This window comes from Trachypithecus francoisi, unplaced genomic scaffold (assembly GCF_009764315.1).
Source record: "Trachypithecus francoisi isolate TF-2019V2 unplaced genomic scaffold, Tfra_2.0 Lachesis_group14, whole genome shotgun sequence".
Taxonomy (NCBI): domain Eukaryota; kingdom Metazoa; phylum Chordata; class Mammalia; order Primates; family Cercopithecidae; genus Trachypithecus; species Trachypithecus francoisi.
Window position 1 is genome coordinate 21,850,040 of NW_022681459.1, and position 21,052 is coordinate 21,871,091.

The 21,052-nt window shown below is 47.3% G+C and overlaps 1 protein-coding gene across 1 annotated transcript in view; it reads left to right on the forward strand.

Annotated features, from left to right (window-relative positions):
* Positions 1-21,052, forward strand: part of CLIC6 (chloride intracellular channel 6) — a 45,657-nt gene that overhangs the window by 20,938 nt on the left and 3,667 nt on the right. Inside the window, exons 2-5 of the mRNA XM_033232405.1 lie at positions 13,621-13,730; positions 14,308-14,433; positions 15,068-15,174; positions 15,732-15,913. Coding sequence (XP_033088296.1) covers positions 13,621-13,730; positions 14,308-14,433; positions 15,068-15,174; positions 15,732-15,913 — 525 coding nt within the window. The remainder of the gene's footprint in view (positions 1-13,620; positions 13,731-14,307; positions 14,434-15,067; positions 15,175-15,731; positions 15,914-21,052) is intronic.

Consider the following 21,052-nt stretch of genomic DNA (forward strand, 5'->3'; position numbering starts at 1 on the left):
TGCTGGAGGAGGGACCTGATGACAGGTGACTGGATCATGGGGAGAACTTCCTCCTTGCTGTTCTCTTCATAATGAGTTCTCATGAGATTTTTTTTTTTTTTTTTTTTGACGGAGTTTTGCTCTGTCGCCCTGGCAGGAGTGCAGTGGCATGATCTAGGCTCACTGCAAGCTCCACCTCCTGGGTTTGCGCCATTCTCCTGCCTCAGCCTCCCAAGTAGCTGCGACTATAGGTGCCTGCCACCATGCCTGGCTAATTTTTCTTTTTCTTTTTTTGTATTTTTAGTAGAGACAGCGTTTTACTATGTTAAATAGGATAGTCTCCATCTCCAGACCTTGTGATCCGCCTGCCTCAGCCTCCCAAAGTGTTGGGATTATAGGTGTGAGCCACCACGCCCGGCCAGGATCGGTTTTTTTTTTTGTTTCTCTTTTTTTTGTTTTTGAGACAGGGTCTCATCTGTTGCCCAGGCTGAAGTGTAGTAGTGTAGCAGTGTGATCTCAGCTCACTGCCACCTTGACCTCCTGGGCTCAAGCAATCCTCCAGTCTCAGCTTTCCAAGAAGCTGAGACCACAGGCGCATGCCACCGTGCCCAGCTATTTTTTGTTTGTATTTTTTTGTAGAGACAAGGTTTCACCATGTTGCCCAGGCTGAGATCTGGTTGTTTAAAACTGTGTGGCACCTCCCCATTTGCTCTCTTCCTCCTTCTCCAGCCATGTAGGACGTGCCTGCTTCCCCTTCACCTTCCGCCATGATTGTAAGTTTCCTGAGGCCTCCCCAGCCATGCTTCCTGTATAGCTGCAGAGTCATGAGCCAATTAAACATGTTTTCTTTATAAATTACCCCATCTCTGGCAGTTCTTTGTAGCAATGTGAGAATGGACAAATGCACCTTGGTTGTTAGAGGTTCAGTGCAGGGATTCTCACTTTTTCTCCATGGTACCCATGGCCATCATGCAAGTCTTTGGAAAATGAGCACAGTGACTCTATGTAGGAAGTTTCTGAAATAGGCTAAGTACTACCTGCTTCAGGGTCTCCTCGCTCTGTATGTTGATTAGTAGTTGACCTGATGAACTATCGTGGGGAAAAGTTGAGGATTCCCATGCAGAAATCCAGCTGTATTCGTTTCCTATCATTGCCATAACAAATTACCACAAGCTTGGTGGCTTTGAATAACTCCAAGTTATTAACTCACGATTCTGTTGATCAGAAACTTGAGATGGGTCTCACTGAACTAAAATCAAGGCACTGCATTTCCTTCTGGAGGCTCTAGGAGATAATCCAGGTCCTCACCTTCCCAGGTTCTAGAGGCTGCCTGCATGTCTTGGCTCATGGCCCCATCCTCCATCTTTACTCCAGCCATATTTCATTGCTCCAACCCTTCTTCCCTAATCAAACCTTTCCTGACCACGGCTGGGAAAGGTCTCACTTTCAAGGGCTCATGTGATGAGACTGGGTTCGCCTAATAATCCAGGATAATCTCCCCATCTCAAAATCCATAACCTTGATATCATTTGCAAAATCATTTTTGCCATGCAAGGTAATGCATTCACAGATGCTGTGAACTAGGACATGGACATCTTTGAGGGGCCATTATTCTTCCTACTGCACCAGTAAATGCCCCAGAGCTTGTTCTCTCACATTCTTTTTTTTTTTTTTGAGACGGAGTCTCGCTCTGTCGCCCAAGCTGGAGTGCAGTGGCCGGATCTCAGCTCACTGCAAGCTCCGCCTCCCGGGTTCACGCCATTCTCCTGCCTCAGCCTCCCAAGTAGCTGGGACTACAGGCGCCTGCCACCTCGCCCGGCTAGTTTTTTGTACTTTTTAGTAGAGACGGGGTTTCACCGTGTTAGCCAGGATGGTCTCGATCTCCTGACCTTGTGATCTGCCCGTCTCGGCCTCCCAAAGTGCTGGGATTACAGGCTTGAGCCACCGCGCCCGGCCTTGTTCTCTCACATTCTGTCATGGTCATTCCAGGCCATGGCCAGAGAGAGTGTGGTCAAGGGTTGACCTATTTGGAAAGTCAGTTTGTGGTTATTTCCTTGGCTGCTTTGGGGATTGCCCTGTTGACCCTAACCAGTGTCTTTTCAGACTCTGAAATGAGAAGAGCAAGTCTGAAAAGTCCCTTTCCTAAGTTAGGAAGTGGCCTTACCTAGTGTGCTATGCTCTCTGGGTGCTTTTATGGAAAGCTATTCATGGCCAAGGCAGAAACTGGTTTTACCTGCCTTAAAAAATTCCAGACCCAAATTATTTTGGCTAAACAACATGGAATATGCTACCTGGGGCTGTGATGGCCTGGATTAAAGCAGATTTGATGAAATTTTCCAAGGAGATCCATGGACCTGCCTGCCCTGTTGGAAGAAAAGGTGGAATTGTTTGCCCAGGTGCAGGCTTCGCAGGACTCCCTGGTTTCTGCAGGTGGATGTCCGCCCCACCAGGTTGGCCAAGGGCATGAGAATGGAGGATGAGGCCTGTCGCTAATCAGGCAGAAGGACCTTTTGCACTCTAGGTGTCGATGTGGGGGAATGCAACATCAAACCCATTGTCATCTGGAGTTGTAGCAAAAGTTTCCTACAGAGGAGACAGAATATATATGCATGACTAGAGACACCCTGATCCCTGGCCCATCTGGCCACCAAAGTTGTCCACCAGGGCTGCCAAATATTTTCTCTCCAATACCCCAAGCACACAGGATATGCATGTTTTATAACCTCAACCTCCCTCCATTTTTTGTCCTGACCGTTGTTTGTACTCTGCACTTTCCACTTGCTTCTGATATGTGTTCTCTTATCACCGTGGGTTCCAAACCTTACAAAGCAAAGCTGGGTAAAACAAACAAGCAAATAAACAAGCCAACTCCCATCACTCTGAGGAAGGACCCTGCTGGCCCTGGGGTCCCCTCCATTTGTCCAGGGTGGGAATGAGAGAATGGATCCCAGCTGACTGCCTGGGTTCAATTCCTGCTTTGTGACCTTGGACAAGTTTCTCTACCTCTCTGTGTGTTGGTTTTCTTAAATGGAGATAGCAGTAGTACCTATATCTGATAGGGTTGTTGCTAGGATTAAATCTGAGCTGATACAAGTGCTCAGAACCATGAGTAGTACAGAGCACATGCTCCATATGTGTTAGTTGCTATCATTATCATCATGACCATTATTATTTTGCTCATAATCACATTTGTAAAAGACAGAACTGGAATCTGCGATCTTCTTACGACCTCAGGTGTATTATGTTGAGAAATGCATGTAATTATGTATCTCCGTTTTAGAATGAGAATTGGGGGCTAAGTTCCAAGGTGGCATGTATGAATCGATACTGAGCTTTTGATCTCTACATTCCTGGGACGCGACACCCATTCAGATACACAGGGCACTCGTTTCTTACCAGCTGCGGATGGGTGGGGGATGCCTACAGGGTCTCCTGATTGGACTTGGACAGAGACTCCTGCTTTTCTCTTTAATCCAGGAACAGTACAGGGGATCAAAGAGAAATTGCAGCCTTTGTGGAGAGTGATTTAGAGATTCAGAAATGGGGAGGGCCTGGTGTCTGGCCCATTTGGGTGGTGCTCTTTGGTCTGGAGTGTCCGTCACAATTCTGGTGTAGGTTTGCCACCTGAGCTACACCACTGATTTTAACGGCATCTTTAGTTGAGCTGAGCAGCAGACTTTTCCAAAGGTGGCCAAAGCTAGGAGGGGAAAGGCCGTCCCTGCACTAGCTGTTTCTCCATAGACTTGGGGAGTTTGTTAAATTTGTCTTAAATTCCCATCTCCTCCCTGAACACCGACAGACCTCAGCCCTGTTCATCTGGTCCCCTCCCCTCCCCTCCCCTTCCTTTCTCTTCCCAGCAGCTGGTATTTCCCTATCTTGGGCCCCACCTCCTCAGCATTCAAAGTGTTAACCATCAATTCTGATGGATGCAGCTATGCCGGTGTTTTCATTACCGAGGAGCAAAGGCCTGCTTCTTGGTGATGAAAACATCAACAGTGGTATTTCCCCATCTAAAAATAAGGCTTTTATCTGGGAAGACAATAATCCCAGCTTGCCCAGGACTTAGGGGGAGATGGTGGGATTTTCAGTTTTAAAATCAGGACACTCCTGGGCAAACCAGGGTGAGTTGGTCACGCAGTGATTGTCATTTTGGGTGGGTGGGGAAAGGAGCCCTGGACAGGCAGGCTGAGGAGACATCTGGGGATAGGTGAGGCCAGGAGAACTGCGGGGCCTGCTGAGGCGCTCCTTCAGGAGGAGTGGTTTTACTATCTCTGTAGGAGCTGTCTGTGATAAGGAATCTCATAGGCCTATTAGGACAGGGTTTTGCTGTCTCTATAGGAGTTCACTGTGATGAGGAATCTCACAGGCCCATAAGGACAGGGTTTCACTGTCTCTGTAGGAGTCCACTGTCTCTGTAGGAGCTCACTGTGATGAGGAATCTCACAGGCCTGTGAGGACAGGGCTTCACTGTCTCTGTAGGAGTTCACTGTGATGAAGAATCTCATAGGCCCGTGAGGACAGGGTTTCACTGTCTGTGTAGGAGCTCACTGTGATGAGGAATCTCACAGGCCTGTGAGGACAGGGTTTTACTGTCTCTATAGGAGCTCACCATGATGGAGAATCTCATAGGCCTGTGAGGACAGGGTTTCGCTGTCTCTGTAGGAGCTGCCTGTGATGAGGAGTCTCATAGACTTGTGAGGACAGCGGTCATTTGCTCCATGTGAGTTTTCATGGGGTACCTTCCGTGGTCCTGGCCCTGTGCTTCCATGGGGAATGGGAAGAAAATTCATATGGGCCAGGCTGCAAGGAGGCATTAGCACTTGTTCTGTAGGGAGGCTGACACTGTCCTGCTCTGAAGGAATGTCACCTACAGGAAACAATTAGTAACCAATTGGGTGCTAAAGGAAGGAACGAAGGACAGAAGGAAGGAAGGAAAGAGACAAAAGGAATGAAGGAGGAAGGAAGGAAGGGAAGGAAAGGGATGGAAGGAAGAAAGGAAAGGAAGGAAGAAAGGAAAGAGAAAGACAGAAGGGAGGGAGGGAGGAAGGAAGGAAGGAAGGAAGAAAGGAAGGGAGGGAAGAAAAGAAAGGGATGGAAGGAAGAAAAGAAAGGAGGGAAGAAAGGAAAGAGAAAGAAGGGAGGAAGGAAGGAAAGAGGAAGGAAGGAAGGAAGGAAAGAAGGAAGGAAGAAAGGCAGATAGAAGGCAGAACGGAAGAAAGGAAGGAGAGCAGATTATCCAAGGTTCCTAAGTGTTGTGTAAGGCATTGTTCTAGGCGTTGTATGTGTACCATCTCATTTAATTCTTACCCGGCACTAAGAGGTAGGCACTATCATACTTTCATTGTACATGAAGAAAGACAGACACTAGAAGGTCAGGTGACTTGCCAGTGGTCACACTGCCTGGGAGCACTGTGATTCCAATTTGCATTTTAATAACATTCCAGCAGAATGACCTAAGGAAAATGGCATCTTAATCAGGGTTAACCTTGTCCAGGATACGGGAAAGATCAGAGGGTTAGGAATTCCAGCCAGAGAGACCCCCCAGGCTCGAGGCTCTGAGACCCGGCAAGAGCGGCTTCAAAAGCAGAAATGCTGTGCTGAGTGAGAGACTGATGGTCATGTAAAGGGTAGGGAAGAGTCCAGTTTCCATCTTGGGCACCAGGAAAGACACTGGGGCCACTGAATGGAGAGAGGAGAGGGAGAGAGTGCACTTTATTCTTTGAAATCTATTTGTATCTTTGGCCAGGTTATTTAGCATCTCTGAAGTTCAGTTTCCTTGTTTATAAAACGGGAGGAATAATAGGATATGTCTTACACGATTTTGAGAGGATTAAATTCAATGACATTCATAAATGATTTAGAACCTTACCTGAAGTCAGAGTAGGTAGTCAGTGAATGGTAGCTGTGACGTTTTGTTTTGTTTTTGAGACAGGGTCTCCCTTTGACACCCAGGCTGGAGTGCAGTGGGGAAATCTCGGCTCACTGTAGCTTCGACCTCCTGGGCTCAGGCGATTCTCCCACCTCAGCTCCATAAGGAGCTGGGACTACAGGCGCATGCCACCATACCTAGCTAATTTTTTTTTAAAATTTTTGGTAGAGACAGGCTTTCACCATGTTACCCAGGCTGGTCTTGAACTCTTGAGCTCAAGCAATCTGCCCACCTCGGCCTCCCCAAAGTGCTGGGATTACAGGTGTGAGCCACCGCACCGGGCCTATTATCTGTTTTTAAAGTCACCTTAGAAATTGTTGCTTTTTGGAGGATATTTTCCTTAATTCCTGTTCCGCAAAGGAATGGGCTAGTTTGTTCCTCCTGCATCTTGTTATTGAAGCGGCATCGTTCGTCTGGGGTGATACCTGAGGTTCGTTGCCTCATGCCAAGGAAATCAAGGACACAGACACATGTGAAGTGAGGTTAAGGATGGAGGTTTAGGCCGGGCGCGGTGGCTCATGCCTGTAATCCTAGCACTTCGGGAGGCCGAGGAGGGTGGATCACGAGGTCAGGAGATTGAGACCATCCTGGCTAACACGGTGAAACTCCGTCTTTACTAAAAATACAAAAAATTAGCCAGCTGTGGTGGTGGGCACCTATGGTCCCAGCTACTCGGGAGGCTGAGGCAGGAGAATGGTGTGAACCCGGGAGGTGGAGCTTGCAGTGAGTGGAGATCGCGCCACTGCACTCCAGCCTGGGCGACACAGTGAGACTATGTATCAAAAAAAAAAAAAAAAAAAAAAAAAAAAGGAAGAAAGAAAGGAATGATTTAGAGGCTGCTTTTTATTAAAAGGAAAACCTTAGTGAGGACTTCCTTACCTCACTATCTGCCTAAATAATTTCTTTGGAACTCCTGTATCCTTATAACCCTTCTTCACGTGCTGCTGCATTCCCAAGGCGTTGAACTTCAAGTTGTGATGGGGAGCGGCTGTGTTCTCCTCCCATTCCATGGAATTCCCTCTCTTCGAGGGGGTGGTAGAAAAAAGTCAGTCACCCACTGCTCAGGCTTTCGTCACCCTGAAAGTCAGAAAACACCTTAGCCTTTTAACCACTACAGATGACTGTGGTGTGAGCCTTTTCACCGCTGCAGAGGACAGTGGTGTCATTTCTGGAAAAGGAAGCAGTTCTCTGGGAGCTTGCCACCTCTGCCATGGGTCAAGGTATCCTCAGCCGTCCAGGTGAGCCCTTCTCTAGACCTTTTACAAGAGGTTTGTCTGGCTCCCAGACACGAATGCCTGGCCGGGGATTTTTGCCTTTTTGTCTGCTGGCTGAAGATCTGTTTGCTTTGCAATTTAGAAAGGGACTTAAGTTCCTAATTTTCACTTGGAGTAGGTATAGGATGTGTTACTTTAGAAGAAAAAAATCAGTGGTTCTTTAAGGACTGCACAATTTGGCATAAAAATCTCACTAATTGAAGCTTGTTAAAAGGTACCCTGCACTCCATAATTGTCTGCTCTGGTGTGTTCAAGTTTGGGAGAGTAATGATGATGATGTTGATGATGATAATGATAATAATAGCTGCCTTTATTGGGTGCCCAGGTATTCCAGTGTATCACACACAGATCTTGCATGATGTAGGTGCATGTATCCCTATTTTTTTTTAAAAAGAGAGAAACTGAGGCTCGGGGAGAACAAATGAATTGCCTGAAGCCACACAATTAGTAAGTGGGGGGCCGAGGTTCACACGGCTCTCCCTGGCTCCAACACCAGCACCCGCTCCCATCCACCATGTTGCCTTGGAGAAACCTGATGTTGCCTGAAAAGGGAAATTTCAACTCATCAGGCAAATGGAGAGTCTCATTTTTTTTTTTTTTTTAATTTACAGAGCTATTCAAAATCAAGAGGTCTCAGTTCAATTTAAATATTGCATTTTAAGTGATAACCGTCAGACTGGGAGCTGGGCACAGAAGGCAGCCTGGTGGACTTGCTGTGGGTGACTCAGGCCCTCTCACTTTCTCTCCCACCTCCTCTTCTCCTCCTCCCATAGATATGACTCTCAGTGGGTGATCTCTTAGTAGTGAGAATTTGTGAACTTCGGGAAGGGAAAAAGTTCATGGACTTTGGCCCAGCAAAGAATGAGCAGGGAGGAGCTGTGAGGCACTTTCTACGGGGACCTGGCCCCAGGCGCATGGGAGCCACTGAATTCAGGCCCCTGTCATTTTGTGAGCATTTCCTGTGCACTAGGAACACCCTGATGACCGAAGGTGAGGGGCTGCTGACTCCAGACACCCCCAGAGAAAGGGGCAGAGAGACCCCAGCTCCCCCACCTATTTCCTCATGAAAGCAATAGAAGACTCAATAGGGCTGAACCCTGCCCGTGTCCCAAGACCGTCTGCAGGGGATGGGACAATCTCTGGGTCCTGGATCCAAATGTCAGGCCTCCATGCAGGGGCATGGGGGTGCAGGCTGGGGGCGTGGCGAGCAGCCAGGGCTCCTGCGTGTCCCTTTCACAAGCACCCACCATTCCACATGCCAGATGCCAATGGTAATATCCCTCAGGCTCTCCTGGGTTGAGTTTACAACTCACACATTCCACGAGGGGTGTTCATCAATCCTGTACGTCAACCCCCAAGCATCAGTTGTACATGCAGTGAAGTTTCCTGTGCTTCAGGGACTGACACCCAGCCTCCATGGGCAGGACAGGCGCAGGGGAGGTGGGGAGGGCTGGCTGTGTGGCTTGAAGGCCAAGATCTTGCTGCTTGGCCACGAAGTGCATGTTTGACTGCCAGTGCTCAAAGCGTGTGAGGCCACTAGGCATCCAGCAAAGGACCGGGAAGGGATTCAGGGAAGTGTGTGGGTGGGACTGGGAGGAGGGAGTCACCTCCCATCTGATCTGCCTTAACTCTTTCTCTCTGGCTTTTTGTCAGTTTGGTTCAGCTGCCAACAGAGAGAGCACTGGCTGGGTCTTCTGGCCCCTTTGTTCCCCTCTGAGGATGACTCTCTGGCCTCCCACACCTCACTCTGTCTCTGACTCTGGCCTCCTCTGGTCACCTACTGTTTTTATTCAGCCTGAAGTCCCCCTGGCATGCTGGAACGGAGCAGCCCATTATCACTCACTCACTCTCCACATCCTGCGATGGATCCAAATCAGCTGCTTGCTCCCAGATCCCTCCACGAGACGCCACATCTTTCTCCCAGTTTTATGCAGGGACTAGCATCCTTCCTTGCACACAGGATGCATGTCCTGCCTCCTTGGTTGAAAACCAGTTATCAGAAAATAACCAATTAAAATATTACCACTTTGTGGCCTCTTTGTTGATCTTCTCTCCACTGCTTCCAAATTGTTTTTCATTATATTTGGGCAGAGTACAGAAAAGTGCTTACTTGATGGAACGTGTTTACCATGTAAACTCACACAGAATTTTATAGAAAGATGGTAGAATCAAGAAGGTGAGAGGAGGTGGCCTGCTCTGGTGAGAAGGAGAGTGTGGGGTGCTGAGGAGCAGCCAAGAATGTCTTGGGGAGTCATCACCCCGTCAGGTCTATGCCAGGATACCAGTCATTTGTTTGGTCCTTGGAAGGCAGCGGCGGGGCAGGGATTTTCTAGTGGAAGGTGGCTGTGTGGGTGGTGCCCTGTACATGTAACTCCAGACCCCTGGAGAGGCCATTTGCCTGAACAAAAAGAGGGAATTAAGAAAAAGGCCTTTTATCTAAATTTGGGTGGAGTAAGTATGAAAGGAACCAGCAGGGGAGTCTGTAATTTAGAGAGGGCGTGTGGTGAGGAGGAACTGGTGACCTTGTGGTGCCATTTGGACCCGCATAACTCAGGCCTTGGTGGGGAGCCCTGGGACAGGGAGGTTCGCAAGGCCAGGATCCAGCAGCGTCCCCAGGTTCTCAGATGCTGAGGCTGGTATCCCAGGCCAACAGAATTTCTCAGAATGTGGCATCAGAGGCATTGGAGCCACCGTTTCTTTCTTTTGAGAATTACCTTTTGAGAATTACCTTTGTTGAGGAACTCAACAAAGTTGAATTTGAAAGGCAAACATGCAATTCTGGGTTATCCAAGCACCTAAGTCTTTGCTGGAAACAAAAAACACTCTACGTTCTCAATCTGCTTAATTTGATTTGATCAGAAATGTATATGTACAGAAATTTCCTTTGTAAGCTGAGAATCCTGCTGAGAAATTTTAGCCCAGAGTGCACTTAGCCTGAGAGAATTATCAGCGCTGGGGGAAAAGAAAACTGTGTGTGATAAAATGTCCCAATTATGGCGACAGTGTCAGTTATTCCCTCGGAATGTATGTCGTTATCCCATCTTCTTGTCTGGTTAATGAATATGACCAAGGCCATCCTCTCCCATTATTGCTCAATAATGGGCAATGGAGATGGCATATCTTCGCCTTTATTTTTGCTGGCACATCCAGGCACTGAAGCACATTAAAGTAATAAAATTAGGCAGCAAGGCATCCCAGTCACTCCCACCATGTTCCCGTAACCCCCTCATTTACAACAGACTGAGACAGAAAGGAATTTTTTAGAGCAATTTGCGATGAGGCAATACTGGATATGTAAATTCTGTTTTATTGGCAGTCACCGCTGCTGGCTAATTCTAAAATGCCTAACAGCCTTCGGTTCACTAGCCATGTTGGGTCAGGAAAATTCAGTTTTAAGGCCCCAAAGGGGGAAATGTGTAATTGCAACTTTCTTCCATGTCTTAAGCTGTGGCTGAACAGATATTGTCCCATCCTCTTTCTAGCCAGATGTTCCGTCCCAGTGGCAGATCTGAGAAGGGGCCTGTTAAGAAGTTTAACTTTTTACTGAGTTGGATGATGAAGGCGGTTTTTATTTTTTGAAAAATTTATTGCTCCTACCGGCTTTATTCCCCCCTAAAGAAGTAGCTGCCAGGGTTCAGGAAATAGCAAGAATAACAATTTCAAGGGAAATCACTGACTTGAGTTTGAGACCAGAGACCGAGCAGGCGGAGAGCCCTGTGCGATATAATTATCCTGCAGATGCCACGGTGAAAAGAGGCCACTGCAAGACGGGCCCATTCCGAGGCAGAGCTTTGTTGAGGGACGCTTGAACAAGACGCCCTTCACTAGAACGGGACACAGACCCTCAGGAGAGACTTGCCACATACACAGTGAGTTATAAGAAGATTCCAAAGGTTAGAGAGACGGGAGAAAAAACTCACACAGTTGCCCTACTTTGCAGAACTTATTTTAGACTTTGCTGTGCTTCATGTAACTACTATAAAAATAAGAGGTTTACAAGCTACAGAGCAAGTCAGGACTGGCCAAAACACGTGTCCTTGCACTTTCGTCTCCCTGCTCCGCCTTTGCTTGGCTTGACTGTGCTCAAACCTGCACTAGTTAAGAAAGTTCCACGATTTAAGAGGGTTCCCAGGTCATCAGCCACTGGGAGTTTTCTCTAATTCAGCTCTGCACTTCCCCTTGCTCCAGAACTCAGGGAGTGAGGAGGAGATGAGGGTGGCCTTCAAAATGGCCATAGGGTGGTGGGACCCCAAGGTGGGGAACAGCCTCATGTGGACGAGCGGGTGCTTTTCAAGGGCCCATCTGCAGGGAGTCGTTGTGACCACTTGGATGTATGTGTCATAACTGTCCACCTTCCACCCTTCAGGCTCCCAGCAACTTCAAGACCGCTGGGGAGATTCTCAGACCCTCCCCTCTAACAGGCAGAGAGGAAATGAATGCTGGCTTGGGGAGGGGAGAGTTGGAGGGGATGTGACGCACAGGCCCAGAGCTTAGGGACTCTGAATTCAGTAATCTGGGTCTATTGGTGCCCCTTCATATGCAGTAAGGTCATCTATTAACTGTGTTTATGGAGCTGTATTTATCACCTGGAAAGCCCTGCAAGTCTTCTTATCAATGGATCCTCTAATTGGGGGTTCACATCGAATTGTCTTACACATTGACAATACTGCTGGTGGCACCAGCCTTATCTCTTGCCTAAGATTGGACTAAGGTTGAACTCACAGCATGGTTTCTGACCACCAGCATTATGTCACTTTGGAGGAACGTGTTAAAAATTCACATTCCTGGGCCCCATGCGGCAGGACCCACTGAATCGAACTCTATATATCTTTTAAATTAGCATGTTAACATTCTTTTCTTTTGTATTTAGGTAAAACTTATTGCGTTAAGCTGTTTGCGCATTGCTATAAAGATACCTGAGACTGGGTCATTTATAAAGAAAAGAGATTCAGCTGGCTCAAATTCTGCAGGCTTTATAGGAAGCCTGGTCCTGGCATCTGCTCAGCTTCTGGGGACAGCCTCACAAGGCTCACAATCCTGGAGGAAGGCAAAGGGGGAGGAGACACGTCACATGGCCGGAGCAGGAGCAAAAGGGAGGGGGAAGTGCCACATGCTTTTAAACAGCTCAGTCTTGCAAGAACTCACTCACTATCGAAACAGCAATAGGAAGGGGATGGTGCTAAGCCGTTCATGAGAAATCCACCCCCCTGACTCAGTCACCTCCTGCCAGGCCCTACCTCCGTTACTGGGGATTACAATTCAACATGAGATTGGGGTTGGCACAAATATGCAAACCATATCACTTACATATAGTAAAGTACCCAAATCTTAGGACTTTAATCACTCAAATACACCTGCGTAGCCACCATGCAGGTCAAGACACAGAACAACATTGCCACCACCCAGAAGGCTTTTTCCTTCTGTCTTCCCGAGACAATAGTATCTTCCAGGGACATCTGCTGTTCTGACTTCTACCATCGTAGACAAGTTTGACCTTTACCTACCCTGAATCATGCAGGACGCTTTTGAGTCTGGGGTCTTTCTCTCAACATTGTGTGTGTGAGATGCACTGTTGCTTGTAGAATAGCTAATTCTTTTCCGTTGTGGTGTAGTATCTCAAGGCATAGATATACTAAACTGATACACGTATTCTACTCTTGATAGCATCTGAGTTGTTTCCAGGTTTTAGCTATTATACCATAGCTGCTAAGAATATTTGATCCTTGGAGAGGATGGAGAGAGAGAGGGAGGGAAAGGGCGTGTCTTCCTTTTTCACCTTTGGTGATGAAGGGAGTTCCTACTGCTGCTCCTCAGCTCAGAGGCCCAGTGTGGCAGGAAGTGGTGAGGTGGTGGGGAAGGAAGAAAGAAAATGCACAGTGCAGTGTATACGTGTGCATGTGCGTGTGTGTGCATGTGTGTGCGCATGTGTGTGTGTGTGGTGTGTGTGCATCTGTGTGTGCGTGTGTGTGCGTGTGTATGCGTGCTTGTGTGTGTGCACTTTTGTGCATGTGTGCATGCGTGTGCATGTGTGTGCGTGGGCGTGTGCGCGTGTGTGCACGTGTGTGTGTGGTGTGTGTGTGTGTGTGCGTGCATGTGCGTCCATGTGTGTGCATGTGTGTGCGTGCACTGCGTGAATGTACGTGTGTGTACATGTGTGTGCGTGCTTGTGTGTGTGCACTTGTGTGTATGTGTGCATGAGTGTGTGCATGCGTGTGTGTGGGGGTGTGTGTGCGAGCGTGTGTGTGTGTGGTGTCCTCTCCCCCATCCCCTATATCCACCGCCAACTCCACGTTGAGGCTGGTAAATGGCCTCGGGAGGATATTCACGGTGTCATGATCATTCATATCAACCTGCAATGATTTTGCATGTGCACGTTGTGGTGTCGGCATGTATAATTGTGAGCCTGGCTCAGATGGAACTCTCCTTCTCCACTTGTAGGCTGGTTATGATGGTGAGAGTATCGGAAATTGCCCATTTTCTCAGCGTCTCTTCATGATTCTCTGGCTGAAAGGCGTTATATTTAACGTGACCACAGTGGACCTGAAAAGGTAAGACAAGGTGTCTGCCTTACTGAAATAACTGTACCTAGTTCCCTACACACACACACACACACACACACACACACACACACACACACACACACACTCTGAGACCTGGGGCCCACGGTGCTGCATGGGCATGTCCATCCTCAGTTGGAGTCTGAACTGAAGCCCACGTTTGGGCCAAGCAGAGTCATGACAGGGTCGGCTGGGCTGGAGTCAGGAAGGAGTAGGAGTTGGGGGTGCCGTGAAGAACCTGCTCCCCCAGTTGCTGGTCAGCTGTGACTCTCCCAATCCTGTCTGACCACCATTCCTGGCTGGTAACAGTGGGGAGAGTTAACTTTTTCACCTCCGTTTGTTGATGTGCCCCTTTGTGCTCCGTATTCACAAAGGGGCACATCAACAAGCCCATCATTTGTTAATGAATGCCTTTACTTTCATGCCAGCAAGAAATTTTCGTAAACCCACCCTCTACTTTGCAGTTCTCAAGAGTTGCTTCTCTTAAACTGGGGAGGACACGGCTAAGCCCTGGAAATGTCCAGATTCTCGTGGCGGCCCATAAACACTGCTGTTTCCTCCCACCTAGGAAACCTGCAGACCTGCAGAACCTGGCTCCCGGAACAAACCCTCCTTTTATGACTTTTGATGGTGAAGTCAAGACGGATGTGAATAAGATCGAGGAGTTTCTAGAGGAGAAATTGGCTCCCCCAAGGTAGGTCTCAGAAAACTGGTGTTTGTAACTTGATTGTCACTTTCCCCCACTAGTAGTCAATTCTAAAGCTCTGGGCAGTGTGTGTGTGTGGTTTTCTGCAGCCCACAGAGCTCACTTCCTTCATCATACCCCTGGTGTAACCAGATTACAGTTCGGGGGCCTGGGCTTCATTGCACTGCACCTGCAGCTTGGCAATCAGGGTTTGATGGCAGGAAGTGGGAGAACATGGGTCCAGGGTGGGTGGTTGGCTGTATCCTAGACACCCTGCTGGAAGCTATGGGGTGTGTGTTAGGAAGAAGTATCATGGATTGTTGGACCTCAGGGGAGATATTTCTAGTCCATCCCCTTCATTTTACTAGGGAGGGACCTGAGACCAGCAAGGTCAGGTGGGTTCTTGTGTCCCAGGACTGGCCACTGCCAAGAATCAACAACAACCACAATTCACACCTCTCCATCCAGTGCCATTCTCCTAGAAGGTGTGACTTCCCAACTTTCAAGAGGAAAAGGGTCAGGAAAACATTGAAGGAAAGCTTTTCATTTGTATACCCAGAGAAAGCTGTTTTTCTCCATTGTATAGTATTATCTTAACTAGAACATCGCTTGTCTGTGATCCTCCAATCTTGAACTTTTCAAGGTATCCCAAGCTGGGGACCCAGCATCCCGAGTCTAATTCGGCCGGAAACGACGTGTTCGCCAAATTCTCAGCGTTTATAAAAAACACAAAGAAGGATGCAAATGAGAGTGAGTACCTCCCATCCTCCTGTTTTCTGTTTCAACACAGACTCGAGCCTTAGCACGGCGGCTCCTGCGCTCCTGGGGCATTCTCATCTATGTCCCGGTGGGTAGAGAAGTGAGTCTGCAGGTACAGGAAAAGCTCCTCCAACTTTGAATCTGCACGTGGGCTTCAAGAGATGGAATGCTTCTTTTGAGGCTGGGAACCCAGAAAACAACATTTTCAGGGAAAATAGTCACCACCCAGGTGTTCTGGCCACACCACGGGAATTGTGTTCAATGATGTTTCTGCCAGTCCATGCCTCCCCACAGGCTTTCCATAAATAGTTTTGAATACATAAATGACTTCTAGAAGTAGCATTATTGTGTAGACAGCAGCAGTGTGATTTTCCAGGGAGGAGTGAGCCCTTTATTCAGATATTCTGCATCCACCTCCTGCCTTCCCAGCACCCGTTGCTGGTTGGCCACGTCTCAGCGAGGAAGGGAAGCTGACTCCATCATAGCTGGTGAAAAGTGACACACACTTGCAAGACCTCTCTTTGTGATTTCTTGCCTTCCTGTTTTAGTTTATGAAAAGAACCTGCTGAAGGCCCTGAGGAAACTGGATAATTACTTAAATAGCCCTCTGCCTGATGAAATAGATGCCTACAGCACGGAGGATGCCGCTGTTTCTGGAAGGAAGTTTCTGGATGGGGATGAGCTGACGCTGGCTGACTGCAACCTCTTACCCAAGCTCCATATTATTAAGGTTCGTCTTCTCTCCTGACGCATGTGCTGAGTACACGAACTGGGCTTTGTTTTATTTTGTTTTTATTTGTGTTTGGGCCAGACATATAAACAGTCTGAAATGTGGACACTTGGATTAAAAACGCTAGTTCTGTTAGGGACAGCCGAACCCCAGCTTTCGTACACACAGAAGATGGGCTTTGGGTGTTCTTGGGAAGTGCCTGGGAACGTGGCCCCACCTTCTGCTTCTCTCTCAGCCTGACTCACGCAGCCTAAAGAGAGGTTATGTGAAAGCAGCCTGAGGAATTTCATAGATTATACCTGGCATTAGCAATTGAGAATTAGAGATGAGGCATGTGGAATCTGGGGCTGTTAAAATGTGAACTCAGTCAACTGTTGGTGACTGTAGGGCTCTACATGGCCCTTTCTAGGCATGACAGGTGTGTCCTGTTAGCTCTTAACAGTGATCCTTGGCCAGGTGCAGTGGCTTGTAATCCCAATGATTTGGGAGGCTCAGGTGGGAGGACAGCTAGAGGCCAGGAGTTCAAGACCAGCCTGGGCAACATAGCGAGACCCCATTTATACAAAAAATAATTTAAAAAAAATTAGCCGAGCATGGTGGCGTGTACCTGTAGTCCCAGCTACATGGGAGGCTGAGGCTGGAGGATCACTTGAGCCCAGGAACTTGAGGCTGCAGTGAGTTAAGGAGGTGGCATTGCACTCTGGCCTGGGCAACAGAGTGAGACACCATCTCTAAAAACAATTAGGTTATTAATTACTTATTTATTTAAAAAAAAAACATGGACCCTCAACAACCAGGGAGCACCTGGCAGCTTTTGGCTGAGTCTCTGCCATATTTGGTGCCCTGCCTTCGCATATAGTAGCTAAACATGATTTAAGAGCCATGAGTCATGTATTACTAGGGCTTAAAGACCTCCCAGACCAGTGGTTCTCCAACGGCAATAGGCATACAAACTGTCTGGGGAGCTTTTTAGAAATGTGAGTCCCCAGGCCGGGCGTGGCAGCTCACGCCTGTAATCCCAGCACTTTGGGAGGCCAAGGCGGGCAGATCACGAGGTCAGGAGATTGAGACCATCTTGGCTAACACGGCGAAACCCCATCTCTACTAAAAATACAAAAAATTAGCCGGGTGTGGTGGTGGGCGCCTGCCCTCCCAGCTACCTGGGGGGCTAAGGCAGGAGAATTGCTGGAACCTGGGAGACAGATGTTGTGGTGAGCTGAGATCGTGCCACTGAACTCCAGCCTGGGCGACAGAGCAAGACTCCATCTCAAAACACACACACACACACACACACACACACACACACGAAATGTAAGTCCCCGATCCACTGCTTCCAAGAGTGACTCCTGGAGCTCCAAGCAGATATCCCCACACTCGGACTCCCTAGCTGTTGGTGTTTTGCAGCAAAGCAGCCCTCCCAGCCGCTCTATCACTTAAAGAAGTCGAATGTGATTGTTATGATGAGATTGCTATGTCCTTGGCCCGTAGCAGCTCCAGATATCTCAGGAAGAAGGCCATGCCTGGCTCTGGGGCATTTTAATGATTAAAATCCTGCCAGGGCCAGAGCCAGGTGGTTGGTATAAGGGTAGGGGAGATGGGAGAAACACTGGGAAAAATAAGTCATGGACTGCGTGTTCTAATAACCCATTTAGTTAGCATTTAGAAATTATAAGTTAGCAGCCAGGCGCAGTGGCTCATGCGTGTAATCCCAGCACTTTAGGAGGCCAAGATGGGCAGGTGACTTGAGACCAGGAGTTTGAGACCAGTCTGGCCAACATGACGAAACCTCATCTCTACAAAACATTAAAAAATTAGCCAGGTGTGGTGGTGTGCACCTGTAGTCCCATGCATTCGGGAGGCTGAGGCACGAGAATCACTTGACCCCAGGAGGCAGAGGTTGCAGTGAGCACTCACTCCAGTCTGGGCAACAGAGCAAGATTCTGTCAAAAAATATATAAATAGATAAATAAGTTACAGGTTAGCTTCATACAGTCTATGGTGCTGAGGCTCCTGTGGGCACCCAGCCACCCCTGGTGACTCTGCTTCATTCTTTTGCCTTTGTCTTCCTGCATTTCTTCTTTCTATCCTCTTCTCTCAGTCCTGGCCCTGTTGCTCCCTTTTTCTCCCTTCCTTTTTGTGCTTGAGGTTGCTGAGTTGAAATGCAGGTCTTCAGCAGGTTGCCAATCTCTTGGGCAGATGTCTTTTCAATAGCTTTGCCAGTCCAAGGACATCCAAAATTTAATGAAAGCATCTCCACCCCTCAAAACCTGCTAAATTTGGGAGCTGCCTTCAACAGGATATTTACGTAGTTGTGTTTTGACTGAGTCCCTTTTGGTCAATGCTTTTTAGTCCCTACTGTGACCAGCATAGCATTGCAGAAATACATGAAAGTTGAGGAAGAGGGGGAGAAATATCCCAGCCACAGAGCATTCGTGGCCCCTTGTGTAGCTCCCATGAGAAAAGATGATTTTAAATTTCAGTAGAAAGGGTAAGCTTTACAGTGAGATCGCAGTTCACAGCTCCACTATAAGACCTAGCAGCAAAATCCACAAAGCCATTTAGCACTCAACACCCAATAGCTTAATGATCTTCCAGGATGGAGTACTTCTGCAAGGAAATGAGAATCAATCTAAGGGAATTATGGTAAAAGACGAGAGTGTGAAGGGATTTATAATTTATTCCCCTGCCATAAACCCAGCAGAAACAATATAAAAATAGGGTATTAGCGTCATCTTTTGTAAAACTACAAAGGGATGACAGATCACCAACTTAAAGAGTGGGAAGCTTCTTTCAGTGGGAGGAGCCACAGAACCATTACATGTTTCTCCATATCATTAGCAAAGTTCAGATTTCTCAAAAGGTAAAGGACGCAGTCCTGAAATGCCCAACTCAAACTTCCTTGCTTGAGGACTAGAGCATGAGGCGGGCCAGGAGGGTGGCAGGGACCTTCCTGGTAGAGACCGTTGTTGAGCTGAGAGCTCTAGGGAGGCAGAATTGAAGGAGGAACCATACAGAGGCACCATCTTTCTAGGCTGTGACCCAGCCCCCAATCCAGAGGAACAGTCTGGAGGGGAAGTAAAGTGGGAGGAAAGGAGGGAAGTGTCATTTTGCACTGTGACTGCTGAGCAGAGAAAATAAATTAAATCAAGAGAGAGATTACGAATTGCCTAAGCTTTGTTTTTAGCCACAGTGACCTTCTGCCTAATCTGTGAGCCTCAGAGTGGAGGATGCCCTAACCCTAACCCTAACCTAACCCTAACCCTAACCCCAACTCTAATGTGTCTCTCTGGGGGCACAGCAGTGGTTGGTGAGAAGGTGCTTGGGAGCAAATATTCCAACGGGCTGGCTACCTGCCCTGTCTCACTCCCTTTGCCCTCCCCACTGCTTTTAAACAAATGATAGGTCCAGTAGATCTGCCTTATTCAAAGATGGTCAATACCAGAGAGAAAGCCAGTGAGACCTTGGTGTAGACAGAGTTGATTGAAAAGGAGGGGGTTGGGGGGAGGAACGATAAAGACAAGAAACAAAACAGAAAAAAGGCAAATGGGAAATACATATATGATCAAGAACTGCTCCTCCAGCACATCAAAGAACATTTCATACAGAAACTTTTCCACAGCCTCAAAGAAATGAGAGATAATATGGGCTTTTTGAGAAAAAACTCGAAGACAAGACACAAGATGTTGAAAAATACACTATCACAAAGGGAATGGCAATCAGGCTGGCAGAGCTCAAGAAGAAAAGTAAAGACAAATAAAAGAACTGCAGAAATAAAAGCCCCGTTAGAAGTAGTAAGACACGGACAAAGACATGGCTGAAATTCACTTCCTCTGACATTCGCACACATCTTGTAGAGTTGGTTGTGGTATGTGGTATGTGTTTGTAGCCTTGCTGTCAGTGATTTGGAAGACAAGCCTGAGAAAATCATCTGAAATCAAATGGGGAAGAAGAAAAAAGGTGATTAGAGAGATCCCAGCTATACATAACCAGGAACAAGAGAACAGAAAAGGAAAAGGAAAAAAAAAAAAAAGGGAGTGTTCAAGGCGGAAATGACTTTGCTCTAAAGGATGTCCTGAATCTTTAGTTTAAATGACATGCCATGTTAAACATAGCCCCAGAAAGGTCAACACACTGAGACATACTTGATACATTACTGAGCTTTGGGAATAAAAAATAACCCTTTTTGACACCTAAACAACAATAATACTGTAATAACAATAACAGTAATAATAATAAAAAGAATGAAATCGAGTAAAGCCACCGAAATAGGGAAGAAATTCAGACTGGCCCCAGATGTCTTCATGAACCCATTACAAATCAGAAAATTGTGGTTTAACATCTACAGAGAATTAAGGAAAAGGATGTGTGAGGTAAGAATTTTATGTCTAGGCAATTACTGTTTTTACCTAGACCTCTGGTCTCTTTTTTAAAAAGCATAAAATTGCTTTATGATAAAATAATAAAATCATAATCAAAGTAAGAATCCAGAAACAAAGAAAGTATGTGAAATGAAAGAACAGGCACTAAACAGAGAACCCCTTTAAATCTGAAACTAGTTCTAAGACCAAACAGCAGTGGGAATTATAGGGACAGAATAGAGTCAGAATATAATAAACTATGTTGTTACCACCATTGGAAAGAGGATAAGGGAGAAGAAACGGAAAGAATCATAGATACATAAATACCCTCATCTGTCATCACCACGTGTTAACAGGCAGCATCTAAAATGAAGGCCGGGTGCAGTGGCTCATACCTGTAATCCCAGCACTTTGGGAGGCTGAGGCGGGTGGATCACTTGAGGCCAGGAGTTCAAGACCAGCTTGGACAAAGTAGTGAAACCCTGTCTCTACTAAAAAGACAAAAATTAGCTGGGTATGGTGGTGCATGCCTGCAATCCCAGCTACTTGGGAGGCTGAGGCAGGAGAATCGCTTGAATCTGGGAGGCGGAGGTTGCAGTGAGCTGAGATCCTCCACTGTACTCCAGCCTGGGCGACAGAGCAAGACTGTCTCAAAAAAACAGAAAACAAAACAAACTTGATAAATCAAGAAATACAGAATTCCTATATATTTAAAGTTATATAGGAAACCACTGGAGAGTTAACATGACCATAAACCTTTTAAATGACCAGAAAGGGGGAC